The sequence below is a fragment of the Corvus brachyrhynchos genome, unplaced genomic scaffold (assembly GCF_000691975.1).
Source record: "Corvus brachyrhynchos isolate BGI_N302 unplaced genomic scaffold, ASM69197v1 scaffold175, whole genome shotgun sequence".
Taxonomy (NCBI): domain Eukaryota; kingdom Metazoa; phylum Chordata; class Aves; order Passeriformes; family Corvidae; genus Corvus; species Corvus brachyrhynchos.
Window position 1 is genome coordinate 6,820,092 of NW_008238448.1, and position 15,588 is coordinate 6,835,679.

At 39.9% G+C, this 15,588-nt stretch overlaps 1 protein-coding gene across 4 annotated transcripts in view; it reads left to right on the forward strand.

The window, feature by feature from the left end:
• The window catches only part of MND1 (meiotic nuclear divisions 1), a 44,979-nt gene that overhangs the window by 1,769 nt on the left and 27,622 nt on the right, over window positions 1–15,588 (forward strand). For 2 of the 4 annotated variants that reach the window (XM_017736871.1, XM_017736872.1), the window contains exons 1-4: window positions 7–117; window positions 1,706–1,771; window positions 2,566–2,623; window positions 4,231–4,379. In XM_017736871.1, the coding sequence (XP_017592360.1) occupies window positions 70–117; window positions 1,706–1,771; window positions 2,566–2,623; window positions 4,231–4,379 (321 nt within the window). In that variant the 5' untranslated portion in view covers window positions 7–69. Of the gene's footprint in view, window positions 1–6; window positions 118–185; window positions 339–1,705; window positions 1,772–2,565; window positions 2,624–4,230; window positions 4,380–15,588 lie in introns of those variants that run through there. The other 2 variants (XM_008635644.2, XM_017736873.1) reach the window with 2 other exon arrangements.

Here is a 15,588-nt window from a genome sequence, read left to right on the forward strand (position 1 = left end):
GGTGTGCCTGAGTGCGCTCACAGCACCGTATTCTCTCTGCCTGGGGTAGCGGGAGCGGCAGCGAAATGGATGCTCCTGGTGTGGTTAATATTTGTGGTGGGGACGCCTGCCAGTGAGGTAGGAGGGAGAAATTAATGTGAAAGTTAATAACCTTCATCGAGAGAGCTCTTGGCTTCCTTGTTTTGCTGCGTTTGCTGAAGTGGTGGTGTGAAGCTTGGCGCCCGAGGGGCGTAGCTACAAGCACATGCTTCCAGAAACGCTTCCATTCCACTCGTGCGCCTACGGGTTTTGTTCCTGTTGCTGCTGAAGGTGTCAGCGCTCTTGGGGAAGGCAGGGAGGTGGAAGTTAAATCTGTCTGCTTTCTGTTCGTGCTCCTACTTGCATGTACGTGGCAGCTCCAGGTTCTAATCCTGCAATGTACTGACATCGCAGGAGACAGCAGTGCCAGCAGTGCTGACCTAGGGTATCGCTGGCTAAAAGAGGAGAGAGGGGGCCTAAAAAAATAGTAATGGTGCTTTCTGTTAAATATAGTATTGAATTGCTTCTGCTCCTGTCTCTGTGTTACTGTAGCTGCATAAGTTAGCTTTTACATTTGTTTTTTTAAATTACATCAATCTGGCCGTTTTGCTTTTGGTGTATGTTTTAAGTGTTGTGCGCTGCCCAGTTGTATTCCTTAAGAAGGAAGCAGGTGTTAAAAAGTAGAAATGGTGTTGACTCCTTTCTGTTACAGACTTGGAAACGTAACCATGTCTTTCTCAAAGCATCTTGTTATTAGACTACCCACTTCCATTGACTTAAGGGCAACAATATGCTTTTTTTTTTTAATGAGACCTTCTCCTGCCAACATCCTATTTTGCCCTTTCCATCCCCCCTTCCCTTTTTTGTATCTGCACACAGTGTGTGAGGCAGGGAGTGGGGCAAGGGGAAACTTTCCAGATTCACGTTGTGCCTGCTGCTTTTGGGTTGTTGAGGGCTATGCTAAATGCTATTAGTAAAACTCCAATTCTTTGTGAAATATTTTATATCCTAATTTCATGAGAGGCATATCAAAACAGCATCTTTGAAAGTGATCAGAGGAGACTATTTCTCAGTTTTGTACTGCTGGTAGCAGTTTGTGAATAGCCGTTTCTGCCTTTTGCTTGTATTTCAACCCAAGTTATTGAATGCTTGGTCACACAACCAGAGAGAAAAGAAATAAAACCAGCACGGTTTTTAAAATGTGACCTTGACATTATAAAGTTGGTTAGGACCTCAAAATGCTCTTTATCTCCTTAAAAAAACCTGAATGGCCTACAACTCACACTGTTGTCTGTATATCACAAGATGGAAGGCAATTCTTAAAACAAAAAGAAAATAGAAGGTACTCCTTATCTTTTTAAGGGTTATTAAACATTTGTGTGAGTTTTATATAAATATAGATTTTGGGACTGGTATGTGTCAAGAAACATTGAGGCTGGAGCCAGGTTGGGTTATGTGAAAGGCTGGCTCTGAACTAAAAGGTAGGTCCCTTCATTTAATAGATGAGCTTGGTGTAGTGATTATTTGCAAAGAAGGAATTTATCTGAAAGTCTGGGCTTATTGGTAAGGTATTTTAGAGGATGGAAAATACAACTTATAGGGAAATAGATTTGAATTCTGAGTAGATGTTAATTATTCAAATTGCTGAATGTCTTGGTTTGTTTTTTCTTTTTTTGCCCTGTTCTAGTCCAAGAAAAAAGGCCTGAGCTTTGAGGAGAAGAGAGCTCGCATGATGGAGATCTTTTTTGAAACAGTAAGTAACTTATAATTGTCCTGCGTTTACATTGGTGGGAAAACAGGTTTCAAAAGGAGCTTAACTGTAGCTGCAGCTGAACTCTATATCCTGGCATGCATTTCACTTATGCCCTGTGACATCAGGGTGTAAATTACAGAGGCAAAACTTCATATTTAACCTCTGATCAGGTGGCTCATCCCCAGGTAGAGCCAAGGAATGAAGATGCACAGGTGGTGTTAAATTCTTCGTGTGCTACCTATGCACATCTTCTCATTTTAAGTCTGTTACCATAAGAGGGGACAGCAGGAAATTGGGAAGTATCTCACTGCATTTTATGGGAGGAGGAAGAAATCTGAACGTTAGAAAAATTGAGAGCAGAGCTGGAAAGGGTCACTGGGGAGAAGAAACCTGGAGATCCAAAAGCTCAGCTACAGTTGTATTGGTGGCATATATAATCCACCATGTTTTATCTTCTGGAAAAAATACTGTGACACTTGAGCAATGTGGTGCATCTGTGCTGACTGTCTAACCTGGGCTTTAAGGGCTTTGTAGTCTAACTTGAGATGAAATATAGTGACTACAGAGCACCAAAGGAAAGAACAGGGCTTGTTACAATAATAGTGTTTTTCTTATTATTTAGTTCTCAGAATGTTCGAATTCTGTTGAGGGATATGCAGGCTATTTCCCTAGCAAAACCAAAACATACAGTGCATTTCCTGCTTGATTCTGTTGGCATTGACTTAGTGTAAAAAACACCCAGGCTTAGACGATGCTGTCATTTGGAACTAAAGTGTCTTTCATGTTCTGTACAGAAAGATGTCTTCCAGTTGAAGGATCTAGAGAAGATTGCTCCAAAAGAAAAAGGGATTAGTAAGTGTTTACAAAAGTTGTTTCTCTTGAGCAAGTAATCATTTTTGGGACAGGTCCTACAGTGTAAATTTTCCTGGCTACAAGTTTAGGTTTGCGAGTTTAGTAATGGAAAATGTAGCTGGAATGGGATACTGGTCAATGGCAGGTCTGTAGTGTTAAAAGTGACATGGGATGGGGGCTTTCTTACGCTCTGAGCTGCCTGACTTGCAGTGACTTTCAGTGTATGAAATCATTATGTGCACTCAGGTATTAAATATCCACCTGTAAAGTCACAAGTGTTTAAAATGCTAGTCCAAATATACATGGGCAGTGTGCTGTTCAGCTTTTCACCTCCAAAATGGCTGGACAGCTATAAGTGGAAGGGGTTTGTCTTTTCAATAAAAGCCTTCCTGATGAGATCCATTGGTTTAGAATTAGGTTCAAGAGGATTTCTGTATGCTCTTGGATTGTTCTGTAAGTTCCTAATTCTTCTTCCTATTATGCTCATTTACAAAAGGGGTGGGAAAGCATTATGTTTGTGTAGTTGCCACTGTCCTTGACTAGCATATCTTGGTGGCACTGCAAGAATAAATGAACTTGCTGAGAGAACTGCAGATGTGAATATCACAAAGCAGAGTTTTTCAGTTGTGTCAGCAGCTGACAGAGGCATTCATGGGCTTCTGAAGAAATGTGATGGTGTCTTGATTGGTTTGCCAGTCCATATGTTTAATTGTAATTTGCAGTAAATTTGAGTTTAGAGTTTCTAAAACCATTATCACCTTTGAATAGTCCAAATTTGTCCTGTCTCTGCATATGAAGGCATTTAGCCATACAACCCAAGCCCCAGTTACTCTGAAAAGAAAAAATTACTAACATGTGGAAATGCTGCCATCCTGGCATCCAGGCTATAGCTTCCAAAAGGTATGGGATCCCCTGTAGTCTTGAAGTTGAATGTCGGACTCCAAAATATATAAATGAGCTCAGAAGTCTTTATATCTGCAGCACCTGAGGATAATGTAACTGCTTAGCTTTGTGGAACAGGTATCATTTTTTAAAATGGTGAATTATACCACAGATTTGCTAGGAAATGATCAGTTATGTTCAGAAATGTTGATCCTTGTGAGTGTAAGTGATGTTCTGTTTTGGAAGTGAGTATAATCAAAATCAGAATCTTGTCATTCCTGAGTCTGTAGACAGATAGCTTTAGTGCCTCTGCTGCTATGGAATACTTTGTTAAGCATTACAAAGTGAAATGTAATTACACTCCCAATCAAGAAACTTAAACAAGTTAATCCAAGTTAGAATTAAGATTGCAAGACAACTTCTCAGGTACCTCCCATGGGTTTGTTATAGTATTGTAGTGTTATATGCATGTATTTTGTGCAATACTTATGAGCAGTGTTTTGCAAACATCTGGTAGCAGATGTGCAGAATAGCAGTGTTCAGGAGCAAACTGCTGGTTTCAAAGAGATTCATCCCTTCAAGTGAAGCTTTGGGCATGTTGTCCTTGTGAAATTTTCCAGCTAGCTGACTATTAGAGGAAAATATAGATGATTGTAGATGGTGGCTTGTGGTACTCATAGTTTAGGTGCTATGTGGTTCTAATTTTATATTTTTGCTTTTATTAGCCTCGATGTCAGTGAAAGAGATTCTGCAAAGCCTTGTTGATGATGGCATGGTGGACACTGATAGAATTGGAACTTCCAATTATTTCTGGGCTTTTCCAAGTAAAGCTCTTCATGCCAGGAAGCGTAAATTGGAGGAGTTAGAGTCTCAGGTAAATCTGTTTTATGAAAGCACTTGTTTATCTGAATGGGTTTGCTTTTTCTTACACCCCCTTGTCATTCTTGTTTATATCTCTCATGTGTACAAGTGTGCATGTCCACACACAGAGATATTACTATAGGAATTATCTGTCATTCATGGCTGGGCATTGTCATTATCTTACTGTTAAGTCAGGAAAACTGCGGAGGTTCTTGCTGGAGCTTGAGAAAACTCTTTGTCTACTTGCTGCTGAAAGCATGTTAGTCAGGAAGCAAAGCATCATTTAAGGACTCGAAATATTTAGGTAGCATGTTCTTGCGTCTTTTATGTAATGTAGGCCATCATGTGGTAATAACCTAGAAGTGATGACACCTGAAATGCATAACTTGAGTAAATGGGACAATGGTTTCTACTTCTGCCATTGTGCTTTCATCTGCTTTTATCGGTGGCTTAATTTGTGAGCACATACTGCAGTTTTAGCAGGAGAAAAGAGCAAATTGGTCATGAATCATAGAATCAAGGAATGGTTGGGGTTGGAAGGGACCTCTGGAGATGTAGACCAATTCCCTGCTAAAGCAGGTTCACCAGGAGCAGGTTGCACATTGATCACATCCTGGTGGATTTGGAGTATCTCCAGAGAAGGAGAGTCGATGACCTCCCTGGGCAGCCTGTTCCAATGCTCTGTCATCCTCAAAGGAAAAAAGTTTTTTTCTGATTTAGATAGAGCTTTGTGTTTGTGCCAGTTGCCCCTTGTCTTCTTGCTGGGCACCACTGTAGAGAGTCTGGCTGCATCCTCTGGACACCTGCCCTTAAGGTATTTGTATTGATGAGATCCCCTCTCTTCTGTAAAGTCATTTCTTTTTCAGGCTGTGCTGGCCCAGCTCCCTCAGCCTTTCCTCATAAGAGAGATGCTCCAGTTCCCTCCTCATCTCCATAGCCCTCTGCTGGACCCTTTCCAGTAGCTGCTTGTCTTTCTTGAACAGGGGAGCCCAGAACTGGGCAGAGCACTCCTGAGGAGGCCTCACCAGGGCAGAGGAGAGGGGGAGGAGAGGCTCTCCTGCAAAAGAGCAGGGCATCTTTTGTTGCAACGTTGCTGTTCTATTCATCTGGTTCTTTCCTGCTTTTTAGGAACTGTCTTTCTTTCTGCTTCTGATGGGAGTGGGAAAGCATCTATTCATCAGTTTATTTGCAATGGAAGTATATAATAAGATGATGAACAAATGAGCTTTATGAGATCGTGTGGTGTGATTGTACCACAGCACTGCCAACTCTTCCCATGATTATTTAGCATTATGTTTTTTCATCAAAGAATCATTTGAATTAATGCAGATTTACTGGTAGCATCTGAACGTTTTTACAGACATTATTTTCTTCAGGCGTAGCTGTGAATGAATCTCACACACTGCTGTTTTATGTACAGTGTTGTCAACTTCAGCTATTTCTTTATACAATTATATCAAGATAATTTAAAAAAAATGTTTTTTTTCCACATCTTGAATTGAAAAAGGGGTTTGATTTAGCTGACTATGGTTGTACTATTTTCAGGCATGGACTTAATCCTGGCATCCTTGGACTTAAATTAATTTTTATACACTGATTGTAACAATGCACTGACTCTTACTCCAGTGAAGTTTCATTTGTCTGAAACAGATTAGTTTAACTCTGCACTGACTTGGAACTGAAATTCCTAGTAAAATTACTCAACTTACTAGTATATTTACGCAAGTTTTGGACCAGGCTACTTAGTCTGCCAGCACATAAATTGCCAGCTGAGCAATTGAACAAATACGTTCCAAAACTTCTGCTTTGTTCACCAAACTCTGGTGCCACTGTTTTGCTGAATGCAAATGATTTGCTCTTGGATCCTCTTTGTTGTTGCTCATACTCCGTATTGTAGCCAAGTAGCTGAATGAAGGAGTTGATATTTGTTGTCCTTGCCCTTGGGCCTAGTCCCATCATGAATTTTAAACATAATTGGTCAAGCAGGTCTCTGGCATACCCTGACAAGTATCTCCTTGGAATGTCTTGCAGAATCTGCCTAATGTGCTCCATGGTAAGTATCCAGGAATTACCTACGAAAATACGCTGTACTGCTTTAAATGTACTTTTACTTATGCAAACATCTGTTATTGTGAAAGTGTGATGGGCAGGTAGTTACTGATTTGTAATGTTATTTTATGGTTATTTCTATGTAGAAATATACTATTCTGATATGAACAATTCTGCAATATAAAACTGTTCCAGTGGAAAGAAATAGTTTTGTTACCAGAACCTTTTTTGCAAGCCAAGCCCTGCTCCTGACGTACGGACTTATTGGTATAAGAGGTCTCTTTAGATGATGCTATGAGTCTTTAAAAGTACTTGTCTTCATTACCTTGCTTCTCTGATGAGACTGGAAATGTTTCAGCATTTCAGGGAAAAACATTTTCACTAGCTGAAAGTAACTTCTCTGTTGACACAGTGGAAAGGTGGCATTTTCAATGAAAAGCTGTCTGAATGTTTTTACAAGATGAGAACTGGTTCTGTCTGTGAGTTCAAATTAGCTCTTTTGGTGTTTGTATTCTTCTTGATGTGCCCACATACAGATTTTCTTAAGGGCTTCTAAATCTAGTCACTGACTATCACAAAACTTCTTGTCAGAACATACAAAGCAGAGGAAAGAAGTCAGCTATTGTACCATTTCTGTTGCATGTTGCTTGTCTTTGATCATTCCCATATAGAGCTTGTGGCATGCTGAGAGATGTGTTTTCTCTCTGTGTCTTGTCCAGATTGATTGTTAACTACATGAGTTGGTCTCTTTGTTCAGCAGTTAAAAGCCAGAATCAGGCTGCCTTACTTAAAACATGTTTAAAAATCCAGCAGTTCAGTTCATGCTACAATTAAGGCTTTTTGCCAGGAGGCATTATCTTTGTTTCCTGAGGGCATGGATAAATAGTCAAGGAAAAGCAGTGATCCCAAATGCTGAACTGTCATTTGAAAATAATGTGGAGGAGCAGAACAGGCTTCTTCATTATGCAAATTCCCCTATTAATTCACAGCACTGAGGCTTATGTTTGACGAGTTGGGCCTGCTACAGGAACTTTTGCCTGCATACATTGGTACTTCAGAATGTTACAGCCAGGTTGCTCATAGCATTCTGCATCTTACAGAACTTGTGATTGTGGGGGGCTGTTTTAGGAGCTGTTCTTGAAGCAATTTTTTTGTTTCCAATTTTTTAGTGATTATTAAGCCACACCCTGTCTTAGAGACCCAGAAGCAGAGAAGTTTGACTCAGGACTCATAATGAAGATCAAGCCAGTTTTGTCTGGATGTTTAAAGCTGCACTTCACAGGGGTTCTGTATACCCTAGAGTTTTTTCAGGAAGGATTTATTACATCATCAGCGTGCAGAGATATGGCAATTAAAAACAATGCTAAAGTTTCTCCTGACAGCTTCCGTGCCTGACCCCATCTTTTGCCTTGCTTTTGTGGAAGCAGGTGTTCGGAGAGGGGCACTAATCCCTGACTTAAATATATGGCAGATCTTGTGCTGATCTAATTAGGATCTTAGCGGTGCCCTCTAACCCAGATTTACTGCTTGGACCTCTTCCTGTTTTTCTGAAAAGCAAAGACAGCAAATATCTTTAGTTTGTGTAGCATCTGCTGGAACTATTTCTTCCAATAGCTCCGAGTGAGAATTGCGAAGCAGGTCCCTTTGGATTTTGTATTGATTTGTTTTGCAGTGGCATGGTTGCTCCTAAGGGTTTATGCCTTCTGCCAGGTGCTTATTCGTTACCTCTTGGTTACGCTTATGCATCTGTGAAGAGGACCACTGAAAAAGCGAAATGTGTTGGAAGCTGCATTCTGGTTAGATGGGTTTATACACACATTTGGTTTGTTTGCATGTGGAAGTTGCATTTGGTTAGATTGGGTACAGGTATGAGGTGGTGAGACTAGAGCAAGGGTGTGGACTGAGAAATAATGTTTTAACAATGTTTATAAATTGAGAAATTTTTAATGTAACCTCACCTGTCAAGAGAACTTTGGAAGCTTTACTGATGAGGTAGTTAGGTCTTGGTTTGCTTCCTTCCCTAAGAAAAGCTGAAATGATGTGATTTTATTCTGTATCAATATTTTCCTGGCTGTTGGATTCAGAAGCTTTGAATTACCTATGATCAGTTATAGTTTGACAAAACAAGATGTTTATTCTTGGCGTAACAATTGTGAGTGAGGAAAAGAGAAGTCTTTCTGATGTAGCCTTAGTATAAGCAAATTCAGCTTAGATTTTGTTTCATTTTTTCATCTGTGTCTCGGGCAAACACTTGTGTCTGTGCTGAGAGGGACCTGAAATACTAAGCACTTCGAAGATGTTGTGGTTGTTAGTGTAACTATTGACAGTACTATGAGCACTGTCGTTCAGTAGCTTGGGAAAACAACCAGTTCGCTTCCTTTCCTCGGTGTGGTGGTGTCCCTTTCACTGCTCAGTTTAAAACCATTCATTTCACTGTGTTTTTATTTGTCTCATTCCTCATGGTGTTGTGTCTTGTGGATTAATCTTCTGTGCTCTGAGGCTTTGCAAGGGAAAGTGTAGCAGCCAAAAGTATTAGAGCTGCTGTTCCAACTGAGAGCAAAATGGTGTCACCTTGCACTGCAACAAAGATTGAAGAGAATCTTTTTAGAGCAGGATACAGGACGGACATTTTGTGCTGTTCCCCTGTGCTTGCTTCAGCATACTCATGACCAAGAGACTTGAGAGTTTCTGGCAATTTTTTTCTCCCACTAAGCATTGCATTGGGCCAGTGTTAGTTAAGATAGAAAGGATTAGTTGATGTTTCATTCCTTAAATCCCTGCCCTAGGGTTGGTAAGAGGAGGGATTTTCACTTCCTGTGACTCATATATTGAACCAAGGGGAGAATTTGAAGCGGGTACATCCTGCCTGTCATTTACAAGTGGGTACATCCTGGCTCACATTTGGTAGCTAGTTTAAAAAAAAAAGGAAAAAAAAAGACCCTCCCCCACCTCCCTGCAGGAATGAACTTGTCAAAATTAAGTGAATTCATAGGTATTAAATTGTTTGTACTAATGAGCACTGAAATATGAAACATGAAAGAATTTATTTTAGTAAAAAGCAACTAAGGGAATGCTCTATTAGGAAAGGCTTATGTTAGGAATGCACATTATTTGAAAATAGTTAGTGGGAAAACACATTCATATTGTGAGAAATCTGGCTTGAATCCTCCTGAAGATATTTGACAACATAATTAAAAGGAGAGACCCTTCTTTGTTTAGAATGCACACAAAAAACTTTTGAGTTTTAACCATCAGAAAGTTCTTTCAAGACACAGCTTGGTTTATATCTATCCTTTTAGGTATATTTTTCTTCCTTATATACTGTGACTGGAAAGTTGCTGAATAAAGTCTGCTTGAGACCACTGACTGAAGTTCAGGAAACTTCTGCTGTCCCCATTGTTTCAGTGTGAGCAGCCTCCTCCTTCATCTGATTGACTGACTCACTCAGTTGTCAGGGTATTTCCACATGGTTTGGAGGTTGATTCTGTTAGGTACAAATGCTCAGCAGTGGCTGGCAAAAAGCAGCCAATCCTGAACTGAGGTACAAATCTGTAGAGATGACAGATGAGCAGTGAGGGGTAGCAGGCTCCTGATGGTGCTTGGAGTTGGGTGATGTTGCTGAAGATACTGGACAAGTTGTGTGCCCTGGCTGGAGCTTTGCATCAGAAGGGAGAGTCGGTGGGACCTAGTTCTGTGGAGCAAGCTTTTGGCATTGCTTTGTTGAGGTGTCCTCAGCAGATGGTACACCATCAGCTCTTAGCAGAGCTCCATACATGCCTCAGGTGTGTATTGCAGTTTTCAGCCTCTGATGGTTCTAAATGCAGGTTCTCACTGTTTTGGGGTTTTTTGCCTCATAGCAGTGATGAAGTATTCCTAGAGATACATGTACAACACCTTTGGAATCCATGGCCTAATGCTTTTGATAGAACAGTTTATTTTTTGGGTGTAATATTTTCACATTATGATCCATTGAAAAGCTGTATTCAGTGTGTTTTTAAAAATTCTTCATCTATTTATTGAAAAAGAAGGACTTGCAGATATAAAATGTCTTAAGGTTTATCATGATTGTAAGGTTTGCTGTAATACCTTTAGAAAGCTTAGCACTATCTTTTTCATATATATTTTATAAATTTCAGGGAGTAGATAGCATGGTTAAAGAATCGTCCTCCAAACCAGAGAAGTACATCAGAATGTTTGCAACTAATGCGTGTGACTTGTGTTAGGAATTACTTATTTAGACATTTTTCTCATTCTTTAATTTAGACACATGTATGCTTACAATTTAATTTTATTACGTTGCAGGAAAGGTAATAAATTGTTCCTTTCTAGGAAAAATAAAATTGTGATTGCTGAAGCAGTCTTTCTTTTAATGCCAGTTATAAGGAAGGCCTTGAGCAACGTGGTGTAGTGGGACGTGTCCCTGCCCATGGCAGAGGGAGTTGGGATTGGATGGTTTTAAGATCCATTCCAACCCTTACCATTCTATGATTCTGTAATACGTAGGCAGGATCCCAATGTGTTGACTAAGCTGTTAGAGCAGTCTTCCCCTATGCATGCTGGGCCTCCTTTTTTCCCTCTTGTTTGAGGACATGTCATGTAGCTTTGTGCTTATTTAGTTACTCTTCTTTGGATTGCCCTGACCATTTTGATAGTCTGCACCCCAGTGGGCTGGGTAATTACATTCTGTGCTGGCTCACTTTTTTTTTTTCCTCTTGCCTAGTAATTACTCTCCCAACAGAGACAATTAGTGATTCCTTCCTGTCTTCAGCCTTCTGGCTTTCACTGACCTGTACATTTTATTTGAGCTACAGGACTAGACACATTAAAAATGGCCTCCTGCAAAGTTGGTATAGTATGACTAACTCACTTCAAACCATCTAGGGGGAGCTGTAGCAGTAAGGGCAAGAGGCTGAGAATTTGCATCATTTAAACCTTGTGAATATGTTGATTGTATCTATGCCTGTTTGTTTGTTGATCCTGTAAGGCTTATTTCCTCTTAGTCTCCTGGAAAATGCTAATGAAATTTTATTTGAATAGTCCACAGTTTTTGTTACCTCTGCATCTTGCACTTGGAAAATGGTGAGGTCTTAAAATGATTCTGCATTTAGTAAGTCCTAAAATGTCCAGCAGAGAAGATTCTTCTAATGCTGTAACTTATTAGAGCTTTCTGGAATTACGTTTCATGGCATGCTACAAAGCCCTGGAGAGTATGCTTAGTTACTGCTGGCATGGCAGACTTCTAAAAATACAGTGCTCTGGAGGCTTCTGTTGGAATTAAGCAACTTCATAATTTGGTGTTCATTAGTTGAATTTCATGCTTTTCCTTTTACTTGCTGTTAATATGTGACCAGCTTGATGGCAACTGTGAAGTGTAGGTTTTCCTTTCCTTCCTTCTTGATGAGCGTAAGGTAAAATTGTCATGATTTAAGAGCAATTTCTTTTTTCAAAATGGTCTCTGTAATAACTAAAGATTCTAATGTACATTAGAAGGAAGATTCCTACTATACTAAAAAGGATATATTGTTCCTGTCCCTCAGGAGTTTATATTATATATTCATTCTGATATAATGCAGGAAAACTACTAGGTTTTTCAAACACGGTTGTCTGTGACACTGACTTTTTTAGGTAATATCATCACACAGTGTACCTTTTTGAAGAGGTTTGCATTCTGGCTGCTGGCTCCATTCCTGGCATTGCAGTGAAATTGTTAATCTGAAATGAAAAGAAACTGGGAGCAAAAACAGGGCTCTCACTGCAGAAGCCCAGTCAGGTCTGGCACAGACACAGCCGTGCACATCTCCCTGTGCCCCGTAGTTGGTGTGGCAGGTGGGAGTGACAGCTCAGCAGATCAGCAGAAACCCAGTATCCCAAGAAACTTTAAAGACTTAAATGTTCTGTGCTGTCTGGAAGTTTGCCTGTACTGTAAGGCTGGGAGCTTCCAGGCTGGTGATAGGTCAGAGGCAATACTACTTTCAAAGTTGGATTTAATGGACACAGTGAGTTGTAATCCTATTTAATTTGAACTTTGACTTTCCCCTTAAAATATTGTATTTCAATTGATACAGCGTATTTTATTTTAGAAAATCAGCATGCATGCAGAAATAAACTACCAGCAAGCAATTATAGAAGTCTCACTCTATAGAATTTTCCTCTTCTGAAAGGAGTAAAATTTTAAAAAACCAACAAAACAAACAAAAAAATAGAGTATAAAACCAAAATGTGTTATTTTTATGCAGGGAGACTTGAGAGGAACAGGTCTTTCTTGTCGCAGCCAAGCAGCTCATTATTTTTGAACACATGGTAGTTCTGTCAAAGACTCTTCTTTGTATCGGGAATTGGAGATGACTTGGTTATCTGTCTAAGCATTACTTTAAAATGATGAAATTGGCATGAAGAGTGAGTATGTAAGACTGCTGTCAAAACTCTGAAATTTGATAGATGTATTTTGCTGAGGTTTTTTATTTTACTGATAATATCTCAGTGTAGAATTTGGGCATTTCTAAAAGTCTGTGAAATAAAGTTTGATTTGGTTTTTAAAGTCTTTAAGCAGAACATGAGCTCAGGGAATATTGGATGATTATTGTGTTTTAGCTTGGGCCTGTCTCTACTTAGTCCCTGAAGGCATTGTAAGTGTATGGTCCAGCTGCTTAGGATAGCAATCTTTAAAGCTCTTTAGGGAAAAGTTAAAACTTTTCTTCATTTTCTCCCTTTCTTTCCAAGGGAAAATATCTTTCTGTGTTCTTTCTGCCTTGAACAGACCTGTTAACTACCACCTTAGACTTGTAGGGTTATTAAATACACTAATATGCAGTAACAGGCATATCCTTCATGTCCAAGTATGAAAATTTTCTGTAGTTCTGTCAGTCATGTGAATGTCTTTTGAAGTTCTTTAAGCTTTCCTTATTAGATTGCTTGCATTTGTGAAACAGTGTTGAATGAGGTGCTTCAGCTGGTGTTTTGTTGGTTTGGGGTTTTTTTAGGTTGATTGGGGTGTACTTGATACTTGTATCTGAGTAGACAGCCATCTGTCCCTCAGGTCGTGCCAATTACGGCAACTCTGAAAGCAGCCACAGAAATTCAGTTCTTTCATTGAGCCTGCACAACTGTTTCTTTCACCTTTTGTCTTTTAAGGAGGTTGGCCTCGAGCAGTTATTTTTTGTTGCGTAACCACTACTTATCAAATGGTGTTGTAAATGAACGAAGCAAAAACAAAAGCTCTTGGCAAGGTATTTTCTCTAAATTAACTTAATTATTATGGCAAATCTAAAAAGATGGAAAATAATTGAATTAAAATACTTCTAATGTAGAGGGATTTCCTATATAGTAATATCTTTAAATTAATTACAGGTAACAACATCAGGTTTGTACATGGATGAGTGAAAGTTCCTGTGGAGGGGGGATTTCTCATTTTTCTTCTGAATACCCCACATGTTTTATTTTATTTGCCAAAAAAAAAGGACTCATCTCGTATTCTATATGCCCTGAGAACAGAACCATGCCTAATTTACTATGTGATGTTTCATCTCACTCTCATCTGTTAGCATGTTAAGCAAATCAGGATTATAGGTCTAAATTTAGTCTTGAAATGCAAAATGAATTGTTTGTGGGAGGGGCAAGTAAATCAGTATTACCCACATGAATTCTCTAGCAAAACATATAAATATTGCTTATGAGTGAAGAGATCTAACTTCAGAATTACTAGTTTTGAGAGTCTTTGTAGTGCTTTGTCAAACAGTTGTATGGAGAGTCAGATATTTTTTCAGTTTAGTCCCTTGGAAAAAACCTTCACTTACTTAGCGTGAGTGTCTGATACTTCCTTTTAATCACTGACATGTTACAGTGCTAACCTAAAAAATTCCCACTTGGTACCTCTTTGGTACTTCTTCAAAAAGACAGAACTTGCACCTTGGCAGGATTAGTAGTATGGTGTTTTGGAGTGAGTGTTATTTGCTTAAGTAGTGCACCATCCTTTCATTTTGAATAGCAAATGCCATGTGTTATGGGGGGAAGGGAATGTACTCAGCTCTGTCTTGATGAGCATGATGAGCGAGTCAAGAGCTTGTGGGTCAGGATAAAAGGGAAGAGAAGAAAGAGTGACGCTATTGTGGGTATGTGCTACAGACTGCCTGATCAAGGGGAGGAAGTGGGTGAGGCCTTCTACAAGCAACTGGAAGCAAGTCTCAAAGTCACAGGCCCTGGTTCTTGTGGGGGAATTTTAAGTACCCTGACATCTGCTGGAGAAGCTGTACAGCAATGCGCAAGCAGGCCGGGAGGTTCCTGGAAAGCATTGACAGTAACTACCTTTCACAGGTAGTAGAGGATCCCACAAGGAATGGTGTGTTGCTTGACCTCATACTAACCGACAAGGAAGTCGTGTTGGGGATGTGAAGGTTGGGGCAGCCTTGGCTGTACTGACCATGAGATTGTAGAGTTCAGTGTCGGGTGAAGAGGTAGCAGGACAGCAAGCAAGATGATGACCATGAACTTCAGCTGAGCTAACTTTAGCTTCTTTAGGGATATTCTTGGAAGAATCCCATTGGAGCCAGGCTCTGCAGGGAAGAGGGGTCCAGGAGAGTTGGTTGATGAGCAAGGCTCACTTCCTGCTGGCTCAAGAATAGTGAATGCATCCCAGTGAGGAGAAAGTCACGCCAAGGGCACAAGAAACCTCCATGGATGAATAAAGAACTCCTGTTGTTACTCAAGTAAAAGCAAAAGGAGGAGACAGAAGCAAGGCTAGGCCACTTGGAGTGAGTATTGAGAGGTGGTCAGGAGAAATAGAAATGAGACTTGATAGACCAAGGCGCATCTAAAATTAGATCTGGCCAAGGATGTCAAGGATGACAGAAAGAGGTATTTCAAATATGTAAAAAACAGAGGATAATGTGGGCCCATTAGTAAATGAAGGGGGGACCCTGGTATCAGAGAATGCAGAGAAGGCAGAGCTACTGAATGCCTTCTTCGCATCAGTCTTCACTAATAAGACCAGCCTCAGGGGTCTCTGAGATCAGGGTAAATGAGTGTCAGGAGGAAGACCTTCCCTTGATCAAGGAATCTAGTTTATTCCCCATCTTCTCCCAAGTTTTTGAATTGACACTTTCAAAGATTGCATTAAAAATTAGGTAATCTTTTTATGGTTAAATTGTCAAATTTGTATCATGCATAAAGAGAAGAGA